General features: G+C 37.0%; 3 protein-coding genes and 1 long non-coding RNA gene across 6 annotated transcripts; 2 read left to right on the plus strand and 2 right to left on the minus strand.

Moving 5' to 3' along the window:
- Nucleotides 1-1,625: 1,625 nt before the first annotated feature.
- On the minus strand, nucleotides 1,626-6,470 carry LOC133845445 (uncharacterized). Its single transcript, XM_062279906.1, has 5 exons — nucleotides 6,350-6,470; nucleotides 4,870-5,022; nucleotides 4,307-4,777; nucleotides 3,764-3,883; nucleotides 1,626-3,664 (listed from the first exon to the last, which is right to left on the minus strand). Exons 1-5 carry the CDS (start codon nucleotides 6,468-6,470, stop codon nucleotides 1,626-1,628), a joined length of 2,904 nt encoding a protein of 967 aa, XP_062135890.1.
- Nucleotides 6,471-8,733: 2,263 nt separating this feature from the next.
- LOC133842634 (uncharacterized) lies at nucleotides 8,734-9,971 on the plus strand. The gene is made up of 2 exons (XM_062275816.1): nucleotides 8,734-8,984; nucleotides 9,049-9,971. The coding sequence occupies exons 1-2, from the start codon at nucleotides 8,915-8,917 to the stop codon at nucleotides 9,843-9,845; spliced, it is 867 nt and encodes a 288-aa protein (XP_062131800.1). The 5' UTR covers nucleotides 8,734-8,914; the 3' UTR covers nucleotides 9,846-9,971.
- Nucleotides 9,972-12,449: 2,478 nt separating this feature from the next.
- Nucleotides 12,450-13,553, plus strand: LOC133844297 (uncharacterized). Of its 3 annotated transcripts, none has more exons than XR_009894589.1 (3): nucleotides 12,474-13,158; nucleotides 13,228-13,467; nucleotides 13,539-13,553. It is a non-coding gene; the product is annotated as an uncharacterized LOC133844297 (long non-coding RNA). The 3 variants fall into 3 exon arrangements; XR_009894588.1 differs by having other exon boundaries at nucleotides 13,536-13,550; XR_009894587.1 differs by lacking the exon at nucleotides 13,539-13,553 and having other exon boundaries at nucleotides 12,450-13,158; nucleotides 13,228-13,483.
- A 3,377-nt stretch (nucleotides 13,554-16,930) lies between these two features.
- On the minus strand, nucleotides 16,931-17,769 carry LOC133844879 (gram-negative bacteria-binding protein 3). The gene is made up of 2 exons (XM_062279154.1): nucleotides 17,142-17,769; nucleotides 16,931-17,073 (listed from the first exon to the last, which is right to left on the minus strand). The coding sequence occupies exons 1-2, from the start codon at nucleotides 17,752-17,754 to the stop codon at nucleotides 17,063-17,065; spliced, it is 624 nt and encodes a 207-aa protein (XP_062135138.1). The 5' UTR covers nucleotides 17,755-17,769; the 3' UTR covers nucleotides 16,931-17,062.

Genomic DNA, 17,769 nt, shown 5'->3' on the forward strand with positions numbered 1-17,769 from the left:
CAGTTTGACTGATTACTGTTATTAGGAGTTGCGTATGGTGCATCCTGCTTTTGCTGTCAGTAGCCCCGTGTTGCGTAACCAGATATCTGATGTTCCATCGGTGCAAACAGCTGAGAGTTTTATTGGCGTCCTTGTCGCAAAAATCCATTGATTCCTTTTATGCATCTCTTGCCAAATGAACGTTTTATTTGTGATTTCCAGATGACATGAAGTGTCTGTTTTATTATGGAATAGTTGCATTTCGCAGCTCATTTCTGTAGAGAACATTGATTGCTTGCTGTGACAAATGAAATCATTTATCGATCTTGGACGACAATTTGCTATGTCTTCCGTCGTCATATCAACAAACTTATCTCGATAGTTGTTAATTGCAATGAATGGTGTTTTAATTTTGAACAGATGAAATCCATATATATTTGCAGCTGGGATCGGTATTAATTTGTATATGTCCAATACCTGTGCCGATATTAATGGTACTGTTATTTTTATAATCACATGATTATCTACTATGGTGCCTTCAGCTTGCATCAGTTTGTATGCCATGAGTATGTTTTCTTGGCTAATAGGTAGCATTTGATCAGGCTTCAAATGATCCCTTATTTGATTACATTGCTCCTTTAGTTGTCGTGGTGATAATAGAAGTGGACTAATAGTGTTGTGGCGCACGTCTGTTAACACCTTGATGATTTCATTTTGCATTCGTTGTAAATTAGCAGCGAGCAACGTAAGTTGTGATGTCAGCGTGATGTACCAGTGATATTTATCTTGTATTATTGCATTCATTTGACTTTCAATTAGGTTGAGTCGTTTTGCGTATGCAATTTCATCTCGTTTCACTATGTTTATTGTTGAATCAACTAAGGATGTTTGGTTTTGTAATAACTCCAAAAGATGATCTTCATTGTCCTTGACCTTCGATATTGTTTTCGACATGTCTTGTGCATATTGAGAATCTAATACACCAAATAGACTGCTTGCAATGTTTCCCACGATGTCCAATGGTGCTCGAACTTTCCGTGATTTGGCCAATAGCATATTTTCCATGATGAGTTCATTCTCTATGTGTCGGAAGTATTGGTACATTCCTTCACATGAGTGGGCGTCATTAAGTGTAGCGCACATTTCACCAATTTTTGTTGTTCCTTTTGAAAATGTAGCCATGTCACTCCAATATGGCTTGAGATCGAAGTAAGCCACTATGGTCCAGTCAGCCACTGCTAATTGGGTTGTACCAATTTTCTCGAAAAATATTCCTGGTTTTGATCCAAACTGAGTTATTTGAATCGATTGGGCCCAGGCTAATGGTAGTAATAATAGCATGACAATCATAACACTGGTTATCGAAGCGTGATTTGGTTGTTTCCTTTTCCTCAGCTGTCGGTCTTCAACTGCTTTGTTTTCTTCTTCCACTTCATCTTCTTCAATTGGATGTTTGTCAGTAGGTTCTTCTTCATTAAAGAGTGGAGCAACATGTTGAATCTCACGTTTAAAAATCCCTTTGGTCGTTTTAACTTCAACCACTCGTGCAAAGTTGTCCTTCCCGTAGAACACTCGGACAATTCTTCCCATCGGCCATTGTAATACAGGAACATTGTCTTCCTTTATTATTACTAAAGTGCCTTCCTTTATGTTTGCTGAGGATCTTCTCCATTTTGACGTTGCTGCAACTGTTGTAGATACTCCTGCGACCATTGTTTCCAGAATGCATGTTTCAGTTTTGAAACGGCCTGCCATCGATTACCTAACGTTTTTGGTTGCTGCGATGGTTCACAATCAGCTTGTGCAGTTAGTGGCTCTCCAATTAGGAAGTGTCCAGGCGTTAGTGCTGTAACGTCATTTGGGTCATCGGACAGTGGTGTTAATGGTCGAGAGTTCAATATGGCCTCTATTTCGACTATAACTGTTTCCAGTTCTTCATAAGTAAGATCGGCTGTCGTCACATTTTTCAGTAATAAATGTTTTGCCGACTTTACTGCAGCTTCCCATAATCCTCCGAAGTGTGGTGCACGAGGTGGAATGAATTTAAATTGAACTCCCTTGTTGTTACACTCCTGGAGAATTTGGGTTTTCGCATTATCGGAGAATATAGCCTCCTGTAATTCCTGCAACTTGTTTTTTGCTCCCACAAAATTTGTTGCGTTGTCGCAGTGAAGAACTTGGCATTTCCCTCGCCGAGCAATGAAACGACGAAGTGCTGCCAAGAATGCCTCTGTTGTGAGATCGCTAACCAGCTCGAGATGCACAGCTTTAGTCGCGAAACAGCAGAATATGGCAATGTAAGCTGTGCTAGGCTTCTTTCCTCTCACTTTGTAGTGGATTTTAAATGGTCCACAATAATCGACGCCAGAGTTGAAAAATGGTCGAGCTTGCGTTACTCTAAGTGGTGGCAGATTTCCCATGATCTGCTCCATTAATTTTGGCTTAGCTTTAGTGCACTTGACACAGGCTTTTACCGTGCTCCTAGCCATAGTTTTTCCTTTAAGAATCCAGAATTGCTGCCTTGATGTAGTCAATAGAGCCTGAGGTCCGCAATGCATGTTGTCCTTGTGTATTTGCACAAGAATCATCTTCACAACAGGGTCGTTGTATGGCAGAAGTATCGGATGTTTGGAGTCGAATGATATATTTGCCGCCTCCAGTCGACCTCCTACACGCAAAATTCCATTCTGATCTAAGAATGGTGATAGTGAGTTGATTGAACTGCCCTTTAGTGTCTCCCTTTGCCTCTTGAGATGTTTGATGTCATCTTTGAAGTCGATATTTTGAATGTTGCGGAAAACAATTTTTCGGGCTTCCATTATTTCTTCAAACTCAATGGTGTGGCTTATGTATTTCTTCTTACGTCGGAAGCGCATCATGTAAGCTATTACTCTGAGTAGCTTGTTGAACGAATTATTATGCTGTATTGTGTATATTATGTCCTCCTCTTTTGTGATAGTCATCACGGATGATTGACTAACCTTTGGCGGATTCATAATTATTAATTCCTCGTTGGTAGCAATAAAAGGAGCCGGCCATGTGGATGATGAACCATGTAGGAACATAGGGCCGTAGAACCACATGGCATGTTCCGCGAATTTTGAAGCCGTCATTCCTCTGGAGAGGACATCTGCTGCATTGTGTTCTGATGCAACATGTCTCCACTGTTTTGGTATGGATAACTCATGTATTGTTGCAACTCTAGTGGCAACGAATTTATCTCGAATGGATGATGAGCAATTAATCCATGACAGTACAATCCGTGAATCAGACCAGTAATATGTGGATGCATTTTTCATGGCCAAGTCTTCCTTTATTTTGGAAGTCAACTGTGCTCCTAATACAGCAGCCTTAAGCTCCAGACGCGGTAGCGTTATTGTATTTATTGGTGCTAAGTGCGATTTTGCACATAATAACTGGATCGTTCTTCGCTTGTCCTTATATGTTGCTCGGATGTATACAGCAGCTCCATATGCTTTCTCCGAGGCATCAACAAATGTGTGGATTTCTGCCGTCACAGGTGTTTTTCCTGAGTATACGTGACGTGGTACTTTTATGGTGTTCAGAACCTTTAGCTCCTCCCTGTAGCGTTTCCATTCCTCCTGAAGATGAGCCGGCAGATCGTCTTTGTACCCATAACCCTCCTTTGTGAGGTGTTGCATGAAAATTTTTGCTTTCATTACAACTGGGGAAAATAAACCAAGAGGATCAAATATCCTAAAGATTTCAGACACAACATCTCGTCTCGATATATTGGCCTTTGTTGCTATCTCCGTTTTCCCACAAAGGTGATCTGTTGTTGGTGTCCAGGTTATTCCGAGGGTCTTAATCGTGTAGTCCTCATATGAAGTCTCCTCCAGTTGTACATTTGAAGTGATGTCTTCCCTCGGAACTCCTTGTAGAACTTGGAAATTGTTAGTACACCATTTTCTTAACTTGAATCCAGAATTTTGCAGAAGTTTGTTAAGCTGTTGTTGCCTCTGTAGAGCTTCTGGTATAGTTTCGGCTCCGGTTAAGCAATCGTCTACATAGAAGTCGTTTTCCAATGCGGCAGCACCATTAGGTATTCTTTTCTGCCTTTTGTGCTATGTGCTGCAAGCATTTTGTGGCTAAATATGGTGCAGCTTTTGTTCCATAGGTAACCGTTTTTAATCTGTAGAATCGCAAATCCTCAGATGGATCATTGCGCCAAACAATTGTTTGGAAATATTGGTCTACGGATTTATCCAGATTTGACGGTACATTTTCTCTATGTCCGCCGTGAAAACATATTTGTGAGTCCTAAATCGCAGCAAAATTGAAAATAGAGAGTTTTGCACCGTAGGACCTTTGTGCAGTAAGTCGTTGAGCGATTTTCCTGATGACGTAACTGCAGATGCATCGAAAACCACTCTTAATTTGGTTGTTGCACTTTCAGGTTTGAGCACACAGTGATGTGGTATGAAGTACCGTGCTTTTGTTATTTCATTTGTGTGCATCTCCTTCATATGCCCAAGAGCTTCATATTCTTTCATGAAATCCACATAACTTGCCTTAGTTTGTGGATCTCGCAATAGCCGTTTTTCCAAGGAAAGGAATCGTCGTGTCGCAAGATCACGACTCTCCCCCAGGGCTGAAGCATTATCCATGAATGGGAGACTAACAATCGGTTTCTTATCAATTGCAGTCTGAATGTTCTGGAGAAAGTGCATTTCACATTGTTTCTCCAGTGGTGATAGACATGGTGTATCGGTTGAGAATGAATCCAGTTCCCAAAATTTCGTAATTTGTTGGTCTACCTTATCTTCTTCCGTTAGAGCTGCACAAGTAGTTGATCTTGATGAAAAATGTTTTAATTTTCCAGCCACAATCCATCCTAGTTTGGTTTTCTGTAATCTTGGCAGTCCTTACCCAACGATAAATGCTTGTCCTGCATTATGTCGAAGTAGTGTTCTGCTCCTAAGAGTAGATCAATCTTTCCTGCTTTGTCGAAGTTAGGATCTGCCAATTCAATATGCTTTGGAAGTTTCCAACGAGCAATATCAATTGACTGTCCTGGTTGATCTGCAACAATGTGAGGCAATACAATAGCCTCCAATCGAGAGTTGAAATTGCTATGCTGTGATTTGAGCATAACATTAACACGTGCCTTCGATGTTTGTGTTCGTCCACCAATTCCATTTATTTGTAGCTCTGATTTTTTAACGTTGAGAGCTAATATATTTAATGCTCTTTCAGAGATTACATTGACTTGAGAACCTGAGTCAAGTAAGGCTCTGAATTCGGCCATTTGTCCATTATTGCCTTCAATAATTACTCGAGCAGTGGCTAAAAGTACATAATTGGTTTGTACTCCACTTGCTGATGCTGCTGTTTTGGATTCAGGCTTCGATTCCAAATGTAGAAGAGTGTTATGCCTTTTATCGCATTTAAAACAATTTTTTCTGGCATTCCTTTGCTGAATGATCGCGTTTGAAACATTTTACGCATAACTTGTTCCTTTGAATCCAATTTAGTCGTTCAGCTGTTGTTTTCTTCAAAAATTCATTGCACTTGTATATAATGTGATTGGTTTTGTTACAGAAATAACATGTATATTCTGTACCAATCTGAGCGCATGTGCCTTTTTTGGTGTGATTTATCTTATCACTGCCGGTAGCCTCCAATGTAAGGAACCGATGTTCCAAGAAGGTCAAAACTGATCCAGTTTCTGCAGCTTCTTTGAGTCTACAACTGATTGTTCATATAACATATGAGTTTGACGATCCAATTTCCTTGTTAAACTACATAACAGTATTGGATCCCAGTTTTCAGTTCGAATTCCAATGTTATTTAGTGCAGATAATGTTTCTTTGATATTATCATGCATTGCTTTTATAGACTTGCCATCATTTGTTATTGACGGTTGGTCCAATATTTTTTGTATTAATGCGTTACTTAGCACTCTTTTGTTGCTAAAACGCTCTTGTAGCATATTCAGGCTGTTGCATAATTTCCTTCGGTTAAGGATAGATGGCGTATTAAACGCTCAGCATCTCCAGTGATGCTAGTTTTAAGTACCACATCTTTTGAATGATGGGTAATGATGCTTCATGAATCATTTTCTTGAAGATGTCATGAAATTGTTGCCATTTTAAATAATCCCCATCAAATTTGGGAATTTCAACCTTCGGCAACGGCAATGAGGCATGCATTTGGGGTATGTTAGCAGGACGGGAGACACTTTCTTCACATGTCATAGTTTGGACTCCTATGACGGCATCTTCAGCTGCTAGATATCTCTGGTCGACATATCCAAGTTTTGCAGGATCCTCAAATTTTTTATAAATTTCTATGTGGATCATTGTTATCTTATTCCAATACTGATTTATGATTGGCATAAATCCTTGACGTGTTTCATTCGTCATTTTGTTCATGATGCGTTCCAAGCTATCCAGCAGAACCCTTTGTTCACGAATCATTGGCTCCAGTTCTGACTCTTCTTCATTGGAAGTAACCGATCCAGTATCCATTTGTATTGTGGATAATTGTTTATTAAATTCTCCTTTGTAGGATACAACCAAATCCCTTATTTGATTGAAGTAATCATTTTTAAAGTAATTGTGCTCAATTTTAGCACCTTCTGTTTTACTTTTATATTTGAATCCTCTTTAGAAAATGTTTCCCACAGCTTAGCTAACTTCTCAATGCGTTTTGGAAGTAGTCATGCTGTAGTTTTCGCTCAGGCGAGTCCTTTTTGTAATTCCTTATTACGTTTTGGATCTCTTCGCCTGTTATTAATTGCCTGTCCAGCAATGCGCTGATATTCGATGATGCCATTTTTTTATTTAAAGTAATACCTGACCCGTTGGAGGTATTTTGTTTTGTCGCTTTGACAGGTTGTGCCTCTACTCACAACCAAATAGGCGGTCAAGGTATGCTTTTAAATATTACGGCTATGGAGCTTGATTTTCTCCTTCTTTGTTTCTGCCAAGTTGACTATCCAGTGATGTCCAAGATCGCCAAGTTGATCAGTTGTTGGTTTTTGAAATTGGTCGCCCAGTTGACCAATTATACGTGTAGGATTCTCCAAATTAATCCTGTGTCCAGAAGTCGGGGGTCACCAAATGTTAATATGTTAGCTGAAAAGTTTAATTTTGTCTGCCACCGGTTCTTGATACCAGTAACAATTTCGTTGCCGCAATGGGAGGTCCCTCGTCCAATAGTGCACCCGCCGGCGGCCCCGCCTGGAATGGTGGCGATACAACCGATAATATTATTTTGCGTCAAAATGGTGGCGGCAGCAGCAACAAGTGGCGCTACTAATTGACTTTTGATCTGCGTCTACGATCAAATATTCATTTTAATTTTTGAATACCAAATAAAAGATTAATTGAACTGCATTACTTTCAGTTTGCTTGATTAATGGGCTCTGTGTACAAAGTTATACAGCAAAAATTTCCCTAGCAAGCACCTCTCTTGGCTGGACACAAGTTTTCCATTACACCCACTGTGGTAGGGCTTAGAGAAGCAATTTCTTTGCTTTCTATTGGACACTGTATTGACCGAGTTCTTGGAGCCTTTATCAACAAAAATCTAAACTTTCTCTTGACTGATCACGAATTTACTGTAAGTCACAGTGATAAACATGCTTTCTGTAAGGTCAATTTCAAAGACTAAGAGAAACTATTAGATTATACAGTGTCAGATTACAATTACAATGGTTACAAAATTAAAAAAAAGATATATGGAATTATAAAGGGACTAAAAATTGTTCACGATGAATAACCGTCCAAGAATGTTTTCTTTGTAGCTGCAGTGAAAATATATCTGTCTTCTGGCTCTAATCTTGGTCTTGATCTTTGTACAGTGAAAACTCCCTTAGCATATGTTTTTGTTTGTCTTGGGATCAAGCACTTCCCTTGGATATTCATTCAAGACGGGAAACTGATATTGTATGGAATTTGTATAACTTACGAGTTTTTGTGGTTTGCCAAATAATGTTCACTAAAATGCAGGTTTCCTTATTAGATGCCTTCAATACCACAAATTATAATTGAAAGCTGTAAGAAATAATATGTAATGTACATTAAATAAGAACAACTATCGATATCGATCAAAACTATATATCGGCTTGTATTAACATCTCTAATATGGAATGCCATCAATAGCTGCAAAACCGCTTGCCGTATTATTATTATTCTTAAAATAAGCTGATAAGGTTGTCAGGCTTACAACCTCTTTATGTTTTCCCCATCTGAGCGATACACCTTTAACCCAAGTATGAATGCACACACACACTTTAAGTATTGTATAAATATAATCGCAGGGATTTCCCAATATCAACTAGCGCTGTCTGTGTACATAAGTACTTACATTCATCCGTATATATGTAAGTAAGTACATGAGTATGTATTTAATTGAGTATGATCATGATCAGTCAACGAACGCTCTTTAGATATACATTTAATAAGTATGTATATAGATACAGTGAAATCAAATGAATGTAGAATTATATTATGTTTTATTTCACGCATTAAATTTAAACATTTCGTTGTTTATCAACAATGACAACAATCAACTTTTTAACACTCACTTATTTCACAATTAGTATTTCGGTGTTATGAATATTTGTTGACAGTTTTGCGCTATGCATTAAATCGTTTTTGTAGTACGTGAGTTTGAGCTACTCCGAATGAGTATTACCTACATTTTTGTTATTCGCTGAGCGTAATACAAATAACAATCATCAGCTTGTGTTTCAGTCTGCTTTAGAATCGCGAATTGTGCACAACTGATACTGTTCGTAATCTGCGTTGGCATTTCTCAACTAGAGGCTCTACTGTTTGACCTCTGCTGCATCTACCCACGATCAATATACATAACAATCAACTACATATATTATATACTCGATCGATCGGTTCTATAAAAGCGGGCTTCCTAGCGCTGCATTCATACAGTCAACCTGTTGTACAATATGGATACGGGACGTTTTCTGATGATGTTCGGGCTGATTGCCGTCGCTTTCTGCGTCTGCCTTGCCAGTGGTAAATGTGATAATCACATTATAATGGATGGCTATAGCTGAATCATAAATTATTATACTTCCAGCTGAGGAGGTGTCGACGGACAAGCCACACACTCATGTGGAGCATCGCAATGGCGTGGATATCTCCATACCCGGTACGACCCCGTCAAACGCTGTGTTGCCAACACCTCAAGACCCTCAAGCCGCTCAAGCCCCTCAAGCCCCTCAAGCCCCTCAAGCCCCTCTACCCCGACCCCCCCTTTTTACGAATCTAGGCTTCAACAATGTTCTACAAAATGGAGCTGGCAGCATATTTACTCGTCCCGATGGCCGAACTGTTTTGCTTGGATCTGGAGGCCAGACGCTTGTGACTGGAGGTGACTCAGATAGCGATGAGGAGGATGACGATGATGTTAGAAACTTCAATTCTGGATCAAATGTGTTCTTTAATAGCCAATACTTTAGTAATGCTGGTTATGGTGGCACTACGATTATCAATGGCTATCAATTCAACATTGTCGATGGTGGCATACAGCTGAAGATTGGCGATAAGGTGTACAACTATCCAGCAAAGGATGCTAGTGTTAAATCCAAAGAGACGGTCGACATCAATGGTCAACAGGCCACACTGGAGTACGACAATGGCAACATTGTCCTCCAATTGGCTGATGGCACTGTCTTTGCCAAAACGGAGAATGGCATATTCAGTGGCAATCGTGAATCTTACGAGAATCGTGGAAAGCTCCACCAAGCTGCACTTGATCAAGCTGCCAAGGTACAACAAGAGGTAGCTGAGCTGCAGAATCGCATACAAGCCCAAATGCGGGAGTTGCAGGCGAATCTCGAGAATACCTTCAAGAATGGTCATTTTCCTTTCTAAATTGTTACGTGGCCACTGTGAGTAGTCGTGCATACCCGCAAAAACTGTTTGCGCATACCTTATACATTTTACTAACGAACAAGCAAAACGAATAAAACACATTGCGTTGAGTTATTCAAAAGTGTACTCGAACTTATTTGCATTACTCACGACGCTCCGTCGATGTCTACGACGACGACGACGACGTCATCCGGCGATGATAAGAATAAGTCTAAGACGCCATTCGACAGCACAATGGATACATTATTAAATAACAGTGCTCTCTGGTTGAGAGATGTGAACAATTTACAATGGTCAACGAATAGATACCTCGCACTATTCTCACCTTTTCCCCTTTTCTGTGTATGAATCATTCGAGTTGAATAAATAACAATCTAGTTAAGTAAACAAATACGTGAGTCAGCAAACACTTAAGGTTGTCTTTCCTTTCTCTAAAACTATTTGAAAACTTCATTATTAATAAAGTATTTATGAATGAAGTAGTTTTCTTTTTATTTGTATCAGATCTATACAAAATATAAATTTATTTATTCTTCCTGGGAATCATAATCAATCTCATAGACTGCGTTTTCTGTGTGTAGGGTACTTTCACATTCAAACGCTTAACATTGTTGTGCATTGCTTCAATGAATATTTGCTTATATAAGAGTATAAATCGTACTCGTATGTGTTTTCAATGCATTCTAATGAATTTGAACTCTGCTTTTTAAGCATTGAACTTAATCGGTTCTTATAGCGTAATGGAAAAAACTGCTCTCAAATTATTGATCATGACTATGAAATACAGTATAATGTCGATAACTGCGCATCCAACGTTAACACTAAATAATAAGATACACAGATAAGACAAATAAATATATATTGGAAACTAAGAAAAGAATGCAAATCTTGATTTTAGATTTGTTCGATCTTAAAAAAGATAATCTTGATTTTTAGGTTGAAAAAATCTTAAATTTTATCTAAAATCTTATGCTAAATTGCCATTTTAAGATTTAAAACATCATAGTTCTATACCCGCTACCCATAGGGTAGAAGGGTATTATAACTTTGTGTCGGCAGGAAATGTATGTAACAGGTATATATTATATATGTAATAGTATATACATATATTCTTGATCAGAATCAATAGCCGAGACGATCTGCCATGTCCGTCTATCCGTATGAAACACTGGATCTCAGAGACTATAAGAGATAGAGCTATAATTTTTTCGAGAGCATTTGTTATATTTGCACGCAGATCAAGTTTGTTTCAAATTTTTGCAACGCCCACTTCCGCCCCCGCAAATCAAAAAAATCGAATAACAAGCAAAATTTAAAGCTAGAGCTGCGAATTTTGGTGAATACAATAATAACTTTAGTATTTATGAGTCCTGAATTTGATTACTATCAGATAAAAATTGTAGAAGGTAGTAAAGAAATAAAATGGGCATAAACGCCTACTTATCATACTAGGGGTTTGAGTTGCTTTGGCCGACAATCTGGTATATTGTGCTATCTATGGTATATTTTGAATGTGGTACTATATCAATATAACAAATATACCGTTTGACATATTTTTAGTATTTTTGTAGTATTTTCGGTATATTTTGAAAATAATACCAGAATATTTTGCTTTTATTCAAAATGGGTAGCTTTCTTACATGTTTCTTTTAGTGTATGCATTGTGTTTAAGTTAAAAGGATTTAGAAAATTGATACTTGTAATTTAATGTAATTATCAACATTTTTATATATGTATACAGTTTACACAGTTTACTAATTGTGCAAGAAAAACGCAAATCATGCATTCTGCAATTCTACATTTTGGACTAATTTCAAAGTGTCATATATCAGTTGAGTTGAGGGCAAGACTATGAAAACTCCGCAAATAGCAGCCGGCTGGTGGCATTGTCATTGTCAGTGCCAGTGCCAGTGACACCTGTAGATGGTTAAGGGTCCGTTCGGTCGGGTCGTAACCCCTTGCCAGGGCGACGTGTATGACAAATGTGCGTCAAGTTACTGGCAACTTATTCCACAATGTGTCATTCCACAGTGGCAATGCATGCAACTTTTGAACAAAATATTTAACTCAACAGGCTTTTTTTCATAATTAATTTTCCATTTAAGGCATACAAGATATTTTATTGCTGAGATCTTCAAATTTCTAAATTTGCATTAAATTTAATTTCCTGTTATTATTGTGTTATTTTATGCTTTTAAATATTAATTAATTACTTTTCTCTTTACTTTATTTTGATAGCCGAAAAAAGCGTCTGAAAAGCCAAAAAGTTCTCAGAAACTATAAAGATATAGATTTTTTCCACACTTTTCATTGTTGCATGCCAGTCAAAATTATTTGCAATTCTGCCACGCCTACTTTTGCCGCCACAAATCGGCAATTTTAATCTTTGAACGTAAATTCCGCTTAGACACTGTTTTGTATTTATTCAAAGAGGGTATCCCAGCTTTGTTATTTGCTTACATCAGTAACTACTAATAACCGTGACCTATAAGTTTATAAAATAAATAAATTGCTGAAAACAATAATAATGTGGTGATATTACGGACCATTAGTTTCGATCCACAGTTGATTATTTCTTTAAATTGCATTAGACGTATGAGAACATAAATATTGAAGCACTTTGCTTTGTCCAGATTAGTTTTCATCTCTTCGCCATCATGATAAGATTTATTTGTGTTTTGTTGGTGCTAATTGCGGTCTCTACGAGTGCACAACGCCCTTATGGAGAAGTATCAATTAAAGGAAACGCTGCATTTTGGGAAAGGATCTTGGAATATATATTTGGACTGTTTCTTGGACATTTCGATGATTACGATTATTACAAAGAACGGCAAAACATTATCGATTCTCCCGACGAACAACCTCGACCTTCGACTCAAAACGATTTTCCTGAAATTTTTACAAAACCTGAAAATGATGAATTTCTCGTTTTTGAAAATGATCTTCCCTTGAAAACACAACAAGTTCAAAATACGGCTGAACAAATCTACTCGATTTTAGACCTTTTCCCAAAAATTCATCAACCAGGACGTGGAAAAATTCCAAATAATCAAATTGTGTTTTTTTGAAAACAATCTTCCTGTGGACACGCTAGGACCACTACCAAGATTCGATGGCAAATTTTCGATCCTAAACTTATTTCCTGACATTCTTAGATTAATTAATCCCGAGAAAACTGTAAATCATCAACTTGCTCCTGCTATTGAACTTGATGAAAATCCAAAACAAAGCGAAGAACCTGAAGAGAATTTAACAAATAGTGATACAAATGATGTTTTGTATGATGATACTGCGAACGATTCTGAAGTCAATGGTAATTTTTTTTTTCTTGGTTTTGAGTGATACCCAGAATTTGAGGAATACATTGAAAATCTTATTGCAGATAACGACGAATCGGGTCCGGAATTAAATGATGTTAAAGCAAATGATGAAACCGAAGCTGCGAACGCGACTTAAGATGAACCAAAATATTGGAATTTAACGATTTGAGTAAATCTTTATTATACGAAAAGGGAAACAGACGAGCAACTGATGTACGAATACTTTAATTTGCTTCTTGCAAATTCTTAAAATTTCTAATTTTGTTCAACATTTTTAAAGATATTCGAATTAAACTGACTTGGTAATGGTAATTTTTACTTCTAAAGAAATCTTTTTAATTATAGAAAATACTTATTTTTCGGTTTTCAGCAGAAAAATATAAAATTTAAAGTGACGCCATTAATGCTTCAGCTGTGTGCAACAACTTGATGACATAATTTTCTGACAGTTTCGTATTTTTTGCCTTCCTTTTAGCTGGCACATAAAGTTGTCACAAGTCATTTTAACGCCTTGCCACGTGGAAATTGGTGTCCACCCAGTGTTTCAGTGTGTGTGTGGGTGAGTCGATGGTGTGTGTGCGTGTGTTAAATGAAGCATGAGTATGAGCGTTGCATTATGGGTTAGACGTGTGTGTGTGTGTGTGAGTGTGAATGTATTTCAGTTGACGCAAACTTGCTGCTAGCATTGCATTTTGTAATTCTCACACATTGCGCGAAATGAGAAAATGAGAACAGTTCGCAAATGTTGCTGACAGCGCCGCTTAGCTGCCCCTATTTCACACCCATATTCACACTTGCACCGCCACTCATACATTCATACATACATGCATATATGTATAAGCAAACGGTCAAAGTTATATAAGGAGTGAGCTGTAAGCAAACCGACGCGTCGGCTGTGTGTGAAAAATTGCATCCGTTTTACCTTTTGGCCGACATGCTTAATTTGCTGCAAATGAGCTGTGACAAATGCAGTCGACGCAAATGTAGGAATAAACTAATATTCTTGATATATTGTATAAAACTTGGGATGCATGCATATGCATATTCTTTTTTATGTTCTTCATCTTTTACAGTTCAGTTATTTGATTAATGGCTTGCGATTATATTTACAAATACGTTTGCTGTGTAACTTGATCTTGTATATGTTTGAAATAACAAATAGGAAATATCGAATTTTCAACAAAAGCATAACAGTGTAATAGCTTAAGAATACCAAGTACACCTGGCCCTCGCTTAACTCGGACTCTTTTAGCACGAACTCGGTCTTACACGGTTACAAATTTGCTCCCATCCCCCATTTAATACGCTAAAAACCTCGTTCTTACACGATTTTTTGATAAAGGAGCCACCAAAATGAGAAAAAATTTTGAAGCAAACTGGCTTAAGCTATAAATGCCACCAAACGCATTTCAAACTTGATATGAATAGAAACATATGATCTCCTCACTTATTAACATTTTTAAGTTTCTATAAAGATTAGCATGTTAAATTATTATATGAAGCAACTTTTTTAACTAAATAGCAGCTTTTAGTTTTGAAAATATGAACGTTATGCATTTATTAAAGGCATATGCATAGTAACTTTTGGTTAATTTTGAACAAATGTATGAAACTTTAACAAAAACAGACTAAATTTGAACATTAAAAAAATTTCGTTGCTGCCAATTTTGAATTTTGCCAACGTAACTCCTTATTTTGTACTGAATCCATGTTTCGCTTAACACGACGATTTCTATGATCGTAACCCCCGTGTTAAGCAAGGGTCAGGTGTATATTTACCAAAAAATACTAAAATATATTAATTTTGTTGTTATGGTACTAAAAATATAATAAAAGGTTTATTTCGTAGCTCGAAATGTTATTAAAATATATTATATATTTTTAAAATATACCAAATAGCTTATGTTGATATGTTACAAAATTCCATATGTATTATAGAATACAAAGCAAGATGTCTGCTTCTGTTGTTGTAATACCCTTCTTCTCTATGGATAAAATGCTTAAAATACTTCACATATGTTTTATCCAACGCAATTTTTTCTTGTAATTCATATAATCAGTAGAATTTGTAAGTAAAGTCAAATAACAAATTGTACTTTCTTTTAGTATTTCATATAAAATGTTGGGTATCTTATAGTTGCTGTCAAAATGTATAAATGAAATGAGCAAGCTCTTTAATTGTCGTCTGAACTCACAATGTTATGTGGCTAGTTTCTTACTCTCTTAAGTGAAAATAGAATTGCTGTTTACTCTCAACTGACACTACTAAAAGCGGTCAGAAAAACGGTTCAAGTGAAAGGTACAAAACCTGGATTTCTTCTCAAATTAAAAGCAGAACTTAGTTGCTAATGGAAAAGAACCACAAGGCCAGATTACTTACTTAACATACGCGTGTACAATATAATTAGCAGCCTGTAAGATACTTAAACATGACAAGATATTACAGTATAAGTAATTCATTTAATAATGTAAAACATTTTAATTAGAATTTAAAATTTAATAATAGCAAATACCAAGGCAGAACTTTTAGTTATCAGCACCTATAAAAAAAACTTCTAAGCACTTGCGGATAAAAAGCAAACGGATTTGTGACTTTTGTTGTGCTTTAACTAGCCAGGCAAAAAGTTTTATCAGAATTGGTTTGCCTCAAGTGAAAGTTAAATGGGCCAAAAGCAAGTTGTTGTTGTTGTTGTTGCTGTTTTCTTTTTTTTTGTTTCGTGTTCAACTACAGTTGTTTACTTCTTTATTTGGTACCAGAGGCTGCTGCACAATTCAACTATCAGAAGTACCTGCCTGAATAGTTTTATGAGTGTTTTTTTTGTGTGCTTTATTTATTTTGTTCTTCCGTTCCTTTTTGTAATACCCTTGAAAAGTGTGTCGTAAATTTGAGTTTACTGTAAAAGTGCCTGCATTTAAAAGTATTGTATATTTTAAAAGAAGTGCATAGTGTTGATTAATATAAGTACAAATTATCTATACATGTGCAATCATACATCACTTGTGCACAAAGGAGGGTAGCTTTTAGTCCAGCATATACTCCAATCGAAGACACTTATTTGTTTTGGTTTGAGTCTTTGTACACTTTGAATGCATTGTGGTAATTTTGAAGCAGCCATTACTCGCACAGCATTTCACACGCATGCGGAGAGAACTTTTCAAAATGATTTATTCTGCCCGGATACTTACTTCGGGTATCTGTGACAAAGTGCTCCTTTGATTTATTGCACTTTGGAAAACAATGCAACGAGCTATGAGCTTGACATGTGCACAGTCCAAATTTGTTGATGGCACTCCAAAATTTAATATGTTCAAACACTTCTTTTTCAGACCGATTTTAACAGCCCAATATCGACCTGAATTCGATTATTTTGTTTTTGGAGTTTATCTGTGGGTGGAAGAGCGTAAATTTTACAAGAAGGTAAATAATTCTTTTGTAGGGAATTCATATATTTGAATAACAACATTTGTTTCTACAATATGTAAACACTAATAGCTTGGATAAATGCAAAGATTCATTTATTGATTGATTGCATTGTCTTATATACTTAAAAGATATACAAATAAGAATGTAATTAACAATCAATATGCAAATAATTGTTTTGTGGGTATTTAGCAAAAGAAAACTCCGTCCGAATTTCCAAGTTTTATAATCAAATCGGTTTTGTTGAAAGTCTATTATACTTTTTCTTTGAATTTACATTTTGCACATTGACTATAATGCACTGCATTGTCTTAGCGTGTAGCTTTAATGAATTCTACGAAATCTACAGTAAATATCTGTAATCATTGTTTGCGTTTTAATAATAATTTACATTGAGAGCGATTTAGAAATGTTGGATTTCCATAAGATTTGATTTGCTTTAACGTGTCTTATTATTAACAGACTTCTGGCAAAGTTCATTTGAATTCTACAACAAGAAAATATTTATTGTTGGGTTGCCATTTATGACGATAGATTGTTTGCTGCCGTCCTTACTATATATATTAATGCGATGACTATTTTCATGGTCAGGGTGTTCCACATTAATGCGTTGGCTATCGTCATTATCAGCTTTTCCCACTTCGATTCGCTTAATAGCTGCTTGACCTTTTTTACCGACATTTCCTACACCACTTTCAGTTCGTCGCGAATTACCTTGATTAGCAACGCCCCCGTCAGTTGTTTCTGTGCTTCGTTGACCTTTTGCTTCTTCTTGATCTGCTTCACACACTTTGTATTCCAGATTGTAGTTATGGTAGTCTAGACCATTGTATCGGACAGTTATCCAATAATAGAGTACATCACCTGGCTGCAGCTTCTGCAGCCGATTGCGATATGTCCATCGCCCGTTCCGGGAGCTAACGATGTCTGTGGCCCAAGTTTGATCGCTAAGATCATCCATTTCCTCATTGAGCTTGCCGTGAAAAGCGAAGAGAGAGATGCCAGCTTCATCCGGAATCGAAACCTCAAATCCTCGAGGCGTGTTCACCTTTACTGTCGCGTTCGGTACGTTGTAGGCATTGCTGCTGGTGACAGCCAGGCAAAAGATGAGTGCTAAATGCGGCCACATGAGTTGACGTGTTGCTTCCTTCAAAGTAACTGAATCCATCTGAGCATGACGTTA

Source organism: Drosophila sulfurigaster, chromosome 3, assembly GCF_023558435.1.
Source record: "Drosophila sulfurigaster albostrigata strain 15112-1811.04 chromosome 3, ASM2355843v2, whole genome shotgun sequence".
NCBI lineage: Eukaryota > Metazoa > Arthropoda > Insecta > Diptera > Drosophilidae > Drosophila > Drosophila sulfurigaster.